At 43.9% G+C, this 12,632-nt stretch overlaps 1 protein-coding gene across 1 annotated transcript in view; it reads right to left on the bottom strand.

Moving 5' to 3' along the window:
- Positions 1-12,105, bottom strand: part of hs6st1a (heparan sulfate 6-O-sulfotransferase 1a) — a 51,586-nt gene extending 39,481 nt beyond the window's left edge. The window contains 2 exon segments of the mRNA XM_034207359.1: positions 11,279-11,650; positions 11,652-12,105. Of these exon segments, the coding sequence (XP_034063250.1) occupies positions 11,279-11,650; positions 11,652-11,866 (587 nt within the window). The 5' untranslated portion in view covers positions 11,867-12,105.
- Between the last annotated feature and the right edge of the window lie 527 nt (positions 12,106-12,632).

Raw genomic sequence — 12,632 nt, 5'->3', positions numbered from 1 at the left:
CTCTGCCTTCAATCTAAGGGAAAATAAATCACAGCAAAACTTTTTCTGGTCCACAATGCACCGCCATACAGAAAGACCCAATGGTTGCCAATCAAAAACATGAAAGTCTCCATTCCTGGACAATTTCTTTGTACTGCGAAAGATTTTTTTTTTACCGTTTACCTCGCAATCATTGCAACCACAGATAAAATGATTCCTGATTTCAGTTATACAACTCTGCCTTTGGGAACTATAAACTGCAGTGCTGTGACGAAGGTAACTTCGTCACTATGGACTGACGGCTTCAGGCCGGGTAATATTGCACTTTATTAGCGTGATTGCACAGTACAGTTGAAATAATATGTTGATGTCTGTGGCTGATGATTGTGTGCACCTGGTGTCCTGTGTTGTCTCCTCCCCCCTCACCTGTGTCTTGTTGTGCTGATTAGAGTGGGTGTATTTAGGGTCTGTTGCCCTGTCTGTTTTGGAGGCAGGTAGGGTGTGTGAGATCCTTGTGGCTGCAGGATGTGTGCAAGGAGAACAGCAGGATTGAGGCTGTGAACTTTGTGCACATGATTTTAATAAATGCCCACGTCGGGTTATATTTTTGGACGTTCTGCCTCTGCCGCCTTGCTTGGTCTGGGCCGCTCAACGGTCAGCTTCACAAGTGCATTGGCCTCTGATAAGCCTTCAACCTTATGGATCTATTACTCAAGCTGGATCATATTTCATGTCTCACCCGTACTTGAAAGGACACCCACTCCCCAACGCAGGGCTGTTCTCAGTTCAAGCATATGAACTCAAAAAGCTTGGTTTCTGTGGCCTCTCATAAGCCTTAAGATAATGGGTGTATTCAGCGTTGAGCATAAAGATTGCCTAATCTAAATGGCCAGCTACTTTTTCTGTTTCAACAACGCAGGTAGAGTAGAGCATTCCATAACGAATGGGTTTTAGACAACGTTTTTCCTATTTGTGTTAAGTTATAACTCATGGAATTGGGAAGACTTGACGTGCTTCTTTGTAGAGGAATGAGGTAGAAAACAACAGAGCTTCAGTTCCCAGAGGGAAAGTCTTTATATCGGGCTAGTAGGGATTGCTCAAGAGCATTTCACCCATTATGAAGAATGTGCGTCCATTACTTGAAGGACAGCCCCTCTCTTCCCCTATTAAATAACCTTGTCATACAATATACAAAGAGAAACTGGAAAATAAGATATTTAGATAATATGTGGCTTGGTTTGACATTTAGAGCGGTTGATGAATGTGTATTAGCCTTCCTTCTGTGTATCTACTTTAGCACACCGTGACTTTTTAAATTAAAAGGCACTGACGTCTGAAAATAGTGTAGCCTGAGTGGGATTAGGTTTTCCCTTCCTATTAAACTCTTAACAGCCAATCTACGTGCTTGTTAGGACAACCCTATGGTAAAATCTGAAATATAGATATATTTTGTGTCTTTTTCCAGTGCGTGTCATCTGAATGTCACAACGTTGTACTTTGCATGCAAAAGTGCTCCCGAAAGTGATAATAGATTTACCTGCATTCATTTGTCAGGCTTACATAAAATGTGAAAAAAATGGTAGAAGGTAGAGGTTCAGTTTCTCTCTCAAAGACACTGACAGACAACACAAGACTGTCTACAGTGGGGATCAATCTGAGGATTGAAATGTTACAAGACAATTCTCTGTGCTTCTCTTATCAGGTTTCACTGCACATTCAAAAAGGAGTTGAGGGGATGAACAGGTTTCAAAGACACATATTCTCTTTGTAATTTTGCAATCACCCCAAGACCACCAGATGTTTCAGTCTGTGCACAATAGGGAAAAAGCAGTCGTGGAAAAAATAAAGGCTTCACAATTGTACGGTTCTCTAGGGTAAGAGAGAGAGCTCTACACTCCTTCTGTGTTTATCTCAATCTCACATCAGATCAGATCACTGGCAGATAAAAGCACTTCCTGACACATCACTTCCTCTCTCTGGAGGAAGCTGACACGCGCTGGGAACCTGAAACGACAGGGTGGTAGCAGGAGGATGAAGAAGAGAAACTTTTTTTGACAGAGCGAAAGGGAGAAGAGAACCAAGGGGAATGGAGGGAAAAGCAGAGGTGGAGGAAGGAAAAATCTGAGTATATAGAAAGTATAAAAAAGGTGAAAACGACATTCTTGTGGCCCGAGATCCACAGTGCATTGTGGGGTCAAGAGGAGGAGGACAGTGAGAGACAAATGGGTGAAGAGACACTAAGAATAGTATAAATGGATTAGCTCTAACACTGACCTTCATTCAGCAGGGTGGCATTCCCTCGCTCTGTCAATTGCTCTTTAATGCCGTTACAAGAGGAGCCTGTCCTACTTTTTTACCGTTAAGTTTGACCTAACAATGGAACGTGTCGAGATTTCCAGATGAAGTGACATATTTATTTAACTCTTATCTGACCAAATCTGCTGCTTGCATTAGAGGATTGGGTGCATGTTTAACCGGAGCGCTGGTGTGTGGAACACAATCAATTCAATCCAAAACCCTACTTGAGATCACGTAAAACGGCATTTCAAATTACATTAATTACAATGTCTTAATCACATGTAATAAAAGTTAATGAAAGAACAATTGGCAACAATTTTGCTAGCTATAAAGATAACAAGTTTAGCCAGCTGTCATTAATAATTATTTATTCTAGGAATTGGGATAACTACACATTAATATGGCAGCTGTCTGGTTAATATGTGTGCTGTATGCTCAAGTCTGTACTATTTATGTTTAGCTGTAGTGGGTTTTCTCCAAGGAAGACACATCACTCAGTATCACAGAAAGGTTACTTCAAGGTTCTGCCTTGAGTTTACCAATTATTTTTGTGTTAGAACACATTTGATTGTGCTTGGTAGAAACTTGTTCTTGTTTCATACTATGGAGATAACCTATAATGTCTAGAATCCAATTATAGAAGAAGAAAAAAAGTAAATTACAAAAGCAATATTAGTCAGAAAGCGTAATTGCTTATTTTCCTCATATCATTCAGCGCCAGGTAGGAAAAGACACATACCAGAACAGCAAGGTAAGCCATAGTGACAAATTCTACACACACACACACACACATCAAATAACCATACGGACTTGCGAACACAGATCACACAGGCCACACATTCACACGGAAAAACACCCGGACACATGCGACCCCTGCTTGAATGCACAAATGGAGGCAGAGGACATTCACACACACAGCCACTCTGGTGATCTACAGCTCTGCCCTGGAGCAGAGCAGACAAACCAAGTGTAGCAGAACCAAGAATCCTTCGCTCTTGTCTTTCCGTGAATGGCATCAGCATGTTATCTCTTCTGGTGGGACGCTCGCATGCACAGACACACACATACATAGACTCGGACAAAAGACACTGAAAAACTGGGATTGCATGATGGGCATAGAGAGGTGTGATGGGAAAAAGACAGGCCGAGGCGAGGAAAGATGCAGACAACGCCATCATTCATTCTCTTTTTTGGATTTGGTAAAAGTGAGTCTACTGTGTGTGTGTTCCCAAAGAGGAGACAGTCCCAATCAGTTAAAACTCCTCCCCCTAATTCAAAGAGGCAGTACGGGATTTGCATTTTTCCCACAATTCAATTAACACGCCTGTCAGCCTCTCCTCTACGTTCACATGCCTCCTCCGTTGGCCATCTCGCTCACACACATACAAACGAGCTCCCACAGACCCATCAGCTTCATGAATAGATGCATTTATTCGCACGCATGCAGAAAATGTATGCATTTATTTGTTTGTTTACAAATAAATGAGAGCCGCTCAGACTGAGAGATGAGGAGTAGCTTGCAGGTCACTTCCTGTCTGGACTTGTCAGATTCAGGGACGTGAAAAGACAGTGCTGTTAATGGATACAGAGAGCGGTCCCTGGGGATGTCTTTCTCCTTTCTCTCTGTCCTTCTCCGTCTCACAAGAAGGGAAGCAGGGAAAAGACAGGGAGTGCCATCAAAGAATAGGGCGCCATGGGGTGGGGGTGATAAAGTAAAGACAGATCCTCAGGGTCAATATGTAGAAAAAAGACCACATGACGACGCAGAAAGGCCAACACCGGATTTGTAAACCAGGAACTAGGATCAGCCGCAGACGCGCTGACTTTGCTGTTGGGCCCACTAATGACTTCAGCTAGCCTCTTGTCTGATTAATTGCCTGTAATCCCATTCTCATAGATAGCATACCATAGCATTCCTCTGCACCACTCATTAACCACTATATAATTGCCCACTAATCGCTCAGTCGCTTTTAGCTAGCACGGCTAATGCTAGGCTAGGCTAATCAATAGGGGGTAATCCTGTTGGCGGAGCTGCTGTAGCGTAGCGCCCCTCATTACCAGCCATAGAAATGTCTGCTAATCATTCGCCGCACGGTTATTTGTCTACAGGGCCGCAGAATCACTTTGGTGGAGGAGGAGGGTTGGGGGGGGGACATCTGACAGTCTGCAGCAGAGGGTGGAAGAGACAGAGTGACACACAGAGCCACAGAGGCTGTGTAATGATTAAGAAACACATCACTCTTGCTTTTCTTTCCCCCTATCTCCCCATCTGTCCTCTGATTGTGCTTACAGCCAGATCCGATCCAGAAAGGATCTGCTCAATGTCGGCGTCATTCAACTTTGATCAATCAATGAAAAACCCTCTGCGATCCATAAAGGCTAATCAATATTGAGGTCTTGCAGGCAGAGCAAAGATAACTCATCATGGACCCCCCGTAGAGACAGCCGTCCGCGGTCAGGCGGGTCTCCTTGTCCCGTCTTTAGTATGCACTGAGGTGAAACAGCTGGGACAAAGCGGAGTGGCCCTGAGTTTGAATTCTGATCCTCCTAAAGAACTCAAAAATCCATGCCATAATCTGATAATCAGCCCTTTTCACCACATTGGCCTTAGTGAGGATATCTCTGAATAACCATAGCCAAACAGTTGTCTGCTGCAAAATTGTGGCAATCAATAAAACATTTTATTTATTTAATTTGTTCCTGTAATAGATGGCGTCGGCGCAGAATTAAACATAATAAAATTACAACATAGAGAATCAATTACATGAAAAAGAAATGGCTAGGTGTCACGAAAAGTTATAAGATGGGCGTGAAGAAGGAACTCAGCAACAGGCACAGGCTTGGTCCATGATGAACAACTACAACTCAAGGCAAACTAGAAGCCCTGTGCGTTTGGCCAGGGGGCCGACTGAGGTATCCACATATCCTCTTGAGCTAAATTCTCTCAACTCTGAATTGTGATTCTGGATTATACGTTACGGCGACCTGAGGCTGAACCTGAGATGAACTCTTGTATTCGAGGGGGAAGCAGTGGTGAAGCTGAGAGGGGCCTGTCAACACTCGCCTCAAGCTACAGAGGAGGAAAACACATAGGGGCGATATCTCACCTCTTTAATGTGTGAGATAGCGTGTGAGTCGGCCATCTTTTCACTATATTGTGAAGGGCAGAGCACAACACTTGAAGAGCCACTTACTTCACTGCACTCTCTGCCGTCGGAGTGCTAATCTAATGTTAGATTTATTGCTTACATTTTTTTTATATTAGCTGAATTTATATGGTTCTATTTGTCACAACATAGAACGCCAATATAATTGTGTTTTACACATATCTACAACAGAAAGGACACATTCTTGGGTGTTGCTGAATATTAAAAAGATATTGGGTATTTTTCAGAAGACAGATATACTAAAGAGGCCATTAAGGTACCAATGCTCTGCTTAATGTAAACATTAATTAATAAAGCATTTGTGTTAATTTAGATAGAAAATGTTATTCAATGCCTTTTTTGAATTCCCATTCCTTACACACTTGACATAAATCTGACGAAGTAAAGTATTAGATCTCCACTGGTAAACCCACCGGAGCCTGATTATCACTAAGACTAAAAGGCTTTTCCTAGAAGTGAAGGTGATATGAGTTAAAGCAGGGAATAACTGGCTGGAGGGATATGGGAATGTTTGTTGGGAATGCTGGATCGTGGTGCAATCACAGTCGCAGGATGAGCGGACGTAACCGGCTTTGGAGGGCCTGGCCGGCAGCGCTTAAAACCCGGCTAATCTGATTGGATTAACACCAACCTGCCTGGCTCCACATGAGCACGCATTCATACACACATACACACATTTCTACTATATGCCAATCAGCCTCTGCAGCTTTCCCAAGTTCATCTGGATGCTGTGCTGGCTGTCGGCACCATGCTGAGAGAGAGCACACACACACACACACACACACACACACACACACACACACACACACACAGCACACACACCACACACACACTACACAGCACACACAAATCACAACACACACACCACACACACACACACACACACACACACACACACACACACACACACACACACACACACACACACACACACACACACACACACACACACACACACACACACACAACACACACACACACACACACACACACACACACACACACACACCACACACACACACACACACACACACCACACACACACACACACACACACACACATCACACACACACACACACACACACTACACACACACACCACACACACCACACACACACACACACACACACACACACCACACACACACACACACACACACACACACACACACACACACACACACACACACACACACACACACACACACACACACACACACACACACACACACACACACACACACACACACACACACACACACACACACACACACACACACACACACACACACACACACACACACACACCACACACACACACACACACACAACACACCACCACACACACACACACACACACACACACACACACACACAACACACACACACACACACACACACACACACACACATCTTGGAGTGCAGTGATTTGTGCTGTGAATCTGAAACAGACCTATTGAAAGAAGAGTAATGCCCAGTGCTTGACAACCGTGCTAATTGACTAGCCCCCTCCCCAGCAATGAAACTAAACGGCCCCCCCATCTTTTATCTTTTCAATCATTCCCTGACAGCTCTCCTCTTGTCCCACACTCATCCCATCCTCTTCCTCATATCGTTCTTCATCACCTCCATCTCCTTCTCTCTCCCTCCTCATTGCCCCCGCTGTCCTTCCCCCCTCATACCCATACATGTAATCATTCATTAGAACCAAGGCAGTTGTCCATTAGGCAAAGCAGCCATTTTGGAAATTGCAGCAAATCTTCCATGAAAAGACATTTCCTCTAATGCGGTAGTCACGCTCGGATGGAGAAGGAGAGGAAGATGGCAAAGGAGAGAAAGAAGACGAGTGGGCAGAGATGGAAGGAGGAGAAAGAGGGAAGGAGAGAGATAGAGAGTGAGCCCCCCCAGCCATAAGCCACCAAGCGGAAAGCAAGCCTGCTGTTTGATTAGAGTGACACCATCAGAGAGGGAAGGAGGGAGGAAAGGAAGGGAGGGAAAGTGTTTTAAAAGGCAGGCAGAGGGGATGAAGAGGGGGCGGGAGAGAAAAAGAAGGGGGTGATTTGAGAGGGCCGAGATAGAGGCAGTAAAATTAGCCCCATCACTTCGCTTACTAAGACGCTCTATGACACTCTAGGATTAAAAACTGACACTCACACACAGTCATGATGAGATGTGTGCGCAAACGCACACGCGCGCAGGACAGATGGTATCCCCCGTCTGAAAGTGTGGCTCTAATTTGAGTAAAGTGGTAGATAGATACCTCCTTAACCAATTAGAAGGCCCATATCACCGGCCTTGCATCAGGGGCTGAGTCTGTTTTGTATCACACACTCATTAGGGTGTGTGTACCACTATTTGAGTGTGTACAAGTGTGTCCCATGGGATCACTAAAGAACATTAAAACTGAATAAAGAGGTGGGGAATGACAAATCTACTCTGAGTGGCGTTCTGCCGAGTTATGAGAGTTATTTTCTCCCACAATGCCACTGTTCATCTCAATCGCATCTCATCACCGATCAAAGACAGACCTGTCTCTGCTATTACCAACCATTCATCTCGCTGCCGCTCGCTGCCGCTTAATGCGCCTCCTTTTAAAGCTGACACATTTGTCACCAGACCAAACCAAGCCTAATCCATCGTAGCATTTTTTTCCCTTCTACAATTTGTGATATTCTCAATTTGAAAAACTACCACATTCAATCCAATTTCCTCTGTCTCGGAAAGCATTTGATGCTCTCTTTGAACAGAAACATTTTGAAAAACAGGGCAATACTCAGTGATACAGACCCATCTGTAGAATCAATAAATAATACAACCATGACAACAACAGGGCCTACAAAATGTTACACCATCGATACAAAACAGTTCAGCAGTGGGTTTGGACTCAGAGATGTTCTTGGAAGAAAATCACCTAAATGTCAGACTGGCTGTCTCTGTTGTTTAAATGGCAACTGGTGAGCTAACATTGTCATTATATTCTGCATTACAAGCCAAACAAAGTCGAGTGTTTCTATTGAACTATACTGTTTTGCAGAAATGTGATAATCGATTCAAGTAGTTTATTTGTCCTTTCACTTGGTTCCCTCAAATGTGAATATGATTGAATGTCTTGATTTGATTTAATCAGAGGAAACAAGCAATTCAAATGTCTTCATATGCATTGCAAACTGGGGATGTGCACTTTCACTTTTTTACTATTCCCTGCCATTCTTCAGTCATGGTTAACCAATAATGAAAATAATTATCGGCACGGTTTTTTTTTTTTACTATCATTGAATGAAAGCGAACCAATATGGCGTCAATAACAACTTGCCCAACCACTTGAATAAATGTGTCTGTTCTTGACTTGTTCCCCCCCCCCCATATAGATGTTTTTCTGACATCCAGACCTATTTATGTGCTTGAATCTAGCACATGGAAACGGTCCTAATTCACATTTTATTTTTGCAGCTTTTAAAACGTTTGTGTAAAATTCACTTGACAGCTGGATGGGAACACAGCTGCAGAGAGATGCTGGATAGCTCCACACTACTGCTGCAATGTCAACGATTTTAGATAGGCTGTTCTCCCTTTGCTCTTCCTCCTAATTAACAACGCAACTACAAACCATTTCCCCCGGAGTGTGCCGAGTCAGACACGTAAAACCACTGGCTGGTGCTACAGACTGTTTATCTCCACCGCACTGACAATACGCACAGCTGATCTTAAAGCTTTGTGTACGACACTGCGCCAAGAAATCCCTGACCACCGTTCTGTAAACACAGATGATCTTCTTCACGGCCCTCAAGACAAACGTCCCTAAACAAGCACTACAGTGATACAAGAGAGACAAACAATGAGGGACACAAAGACTTAAACAAACGCAGACAAAGCACATATAGAGAAAAGCAGGCAACGAAACAGAAAATAGCAGCAAAAACAGGAAGGGGAACAGAGAGAGTGCATTTCCAGTTTCTCTTCAAAGCTCCTTATTGCAGATTCACTTCTTTTCTTTTTTTTGGAAGTCAAGCTTTGTGTAATATGGAGCAGCATTGTTTTTCTTCAGGGGGCTATTAGGCTTGTAGTCCCTTGTTTCTGCTGTCGGCAGAGATAGGGCTAGTCGATTATAGCAAGGCAAGAGATCCTCTCCCATGCATATCTAGACTTCTGACTTATACGCACTGTCTTCCTGTCTCTTTCTGTTCCCTCTTCAGGTGCACACAGACACACACACACACATTAGTTAAGGCTTTGGAACCGTGCTCACAAAGTGATGAAAGGCTGTTTATCCTGCTTCCACTGTGATATCTCAGCTCGCCATGCTGAAAGCACGTTATCACCTCTGACCAGGGGAAACCACGGGAATCAGTACTGACGCCAGCAGCAAATACCAGCTCTAGTGTGTGTGTATGTCCCAGCAGTAATAATCACCCGGATTAGTGCGGAGCCAAACCCCCGCAGGGTCCCCCTCTCCCCCCTACCGACACAGCCCAGCCCTGTCCAGGCTGCAGAGCTGATCCCCAGTTTGAGCAGCCATGGGAAGCAGAGCAGCCGGCCTGACATCTCCATGCGCCTGGCTGCCAGACAGATAGGCAGAGAGGCGGAAAAAACGTCTTTCTTCCTTTAAATTCCCACGTATTTATAACCCCCTTTGTCCTATTGATCACGCAAAGCCAAAATAAAATATTGAACGAGCTCAGGCAATACAAAGGCACATAACCCATTCAACAAGCATACCCTTTAACCACAAGAGTGCAGTGAAATGGAAGTTGATACAGCCGTCAATATGTCTGGCTGAAGGATGCAATATCGTGGAAACAACAATAGGGAGGCGCGGAAAAAATAAATGGGTAATAACTTAATAAGAATACGTGTAGTGTCTGGATAGCTCGCAGTCAATGCAAGGGATTATTACAGAGAGGAAATGTTGCCTTGATGTATTACACTCTCCATGCCTGAAATAAATTCAGCCGAATCTAAGTGTGTGATTCAGTGGGAGGGCAGCCTGATATTGGCACTTATCAACAATTGTGAGAGGCACTGTTGAGCCTCTGTGGCATTTGTGACAGCGCAATGTGGAAATGTCGATTTGTCTCTCAGCAACCCACTGTCTCAGGAACATGCACAGCCTCATCGAGGTGTGCCTTTTATATCAAAGCATAACATAGCATCATAACTCTGTCCAACGCAGTGGGAGAAAACCTTTGATTTGATTTGATTTGATTTGGAACATAGCAACCAATGACATATTTTACGACCTTGTGGGAACTTAATTGTGTTTGTTGATCTCAGCATTTTTATTATATTACCTTGTGGTGAGTTGTATCCTTTCTGTTATCACTACTATTCTTTTGTGGTGTAAAAAAGAAAAAATATTGCTGCAAACTCATAAAGTTGAAAAATATTCTGAGAGAAGAAATTCTATAAAATCCACCTTTAGATCATGCTGATTATGAATGTCTTTCCAGAAGAGAAAGCCTGCATTAAATACTGCTTTGAACACAAGACAAAGATGTGTAAAAAGCAACTGTCAAGAGTAGATAAATAATATTAATGACCTGATCATTATATATTAGTTGGATTTCAATGAAATTATTTCAATCTAATGCAACAGAAGCACCAGTCACAGCTTTGTGACCTTATTGCACCCTAAATACATTTTCTCTACAGAGCCTTCTGCCGATCTCAATAATCTAAAACGACATGATGTAACCTAGTTTCAAAGTGTAAGGGATAAATAATCCTAAAACAATGTTTGTGTAACTATTGAGTCCTAATTGTTGAATACATATGATCTCCTTAACCACACACTCCACATGTCTTCATAATCTCCAGTGAAGAAAGCTCAGTTTTACCTTGGGTTTTTCTGTTTGTTCTCCTTCTTGTTGAGGACCCCCGGCACACAGTTGGTGAGCTCGGTCCAGTCGGCGTGCAAGCCGCAGCTCCAGCCGGTGGAGAACCGAGAGAAGAGCCAGGTCTCCTTGCGGTTCGGCCGGTAGCAGGTACACTTCTTCTGGCCCGGTCTGCAGTCGCAGGGGACCTCCAGACGGACATTCTGGACCAGGTGTCTGCCGAAGGTAGTCCCCCCGGTCTTCTGGATGTGCAAAAACACTATCACATCCTCTCCCTTGATTTGGAAATCGATCGTCCTCTCCAGGTCCTTGACAGGGAAGTAGTATTTCTTAACGTAGTGGGGGTCCGGAGTGGGAAAGATGTCCCCCTCATCTTCCTCCCGTGAAATAACTGTGCGGGGAGCCAAAATTGATCACCCCGGGAGCCACGTACTGATAGAGAATCAGCATGAAACACACGGATCCGACGACGATCAACAAGAATTTGCTGCTCCTCCTCGACCATGTTCCTTCCAAGTACGGTGCCGACAGTACGCTACCATTTCCCCAGTGAAGCCGACAGCAGGGAGCGGGGGCGCTCGGCTTCTGCATGCTCGTTCTCCCCCCGCCAAGAAACACTCGTTTTCGGGGCTCAAGAGTGGCTCATTCCGCTTCGAGACGTCCGGCGAAGTTGGCTCATCGTTCACCGACACCGTTTAACACCCGTGAAAGACGCATTGTAACTCGCTGAAAGCCCCCCGTAGACGACCCTCCCCCGTTTACTTTACTTTGGTTTCCAGTCTCTACACACAACAGGCTCACTGCATCACCATGGAGTTATGTACCCAGGGTGCAGCGCGAGTCCTACCTTTTCAACGTCTCTCGCTCGCTCTCTCTCACTGAAAACACAGGGAAAAGGTCGCTTTAATTTATTGGTTCACAAGTAACGACCGCGTCATCCGTTGGCAAACAATGGCAAGTGGACTTTAAAAAGATAGATATATTCATGCTACATTGTGAATTAAATTCTGAGTTGTGAGGACACATGTGCTGTTAGTAGTGGATAGGCAGCCCAGCCATTTGTATAAGAAGTATGCAACTAAAACACATTTCATGCTATATAGTTTAAGACAACAAAACCCAATGCAGGTAACTTCTAGAGTTAATGATGCATCTTATATTTTGCAATGAACTCCATCAATTGAAAGTATTACTAACAGACTTTTGGGTGAACCAAGCATTATTATCATCTAAAGCTTATTTTTAAAGGGGTTGTGTAGTGACTTTTTCATATTTTCAGCAATATACAGTAGACTACATTACAATGCAAGAAAGATTATTCTATTTTCCAAAATAGTTCAAAAATATCTTTGTTTAT

This window comes from Gymnodraco acuticeps, unplaced genomic scaffold (genome assembly GCF_902827175.1).
Source record: "Gymnodraco acuticeps unplaced genomic scaffold, fGymAcu1.1, whole genome shotgun sequence".
Lineage (NCBI taxonomy): Eukaryota > Metazoa > Chordata > Actinopteri > Perciformes > Bathydraconidae > Gymnodraco > Gymnodraco acuticeps.
The sequence above is the reverse complement of the archived record's forward strand: the minus strand, read 5'-3'. Positions and strand labels throughout refer to the sequence as shown.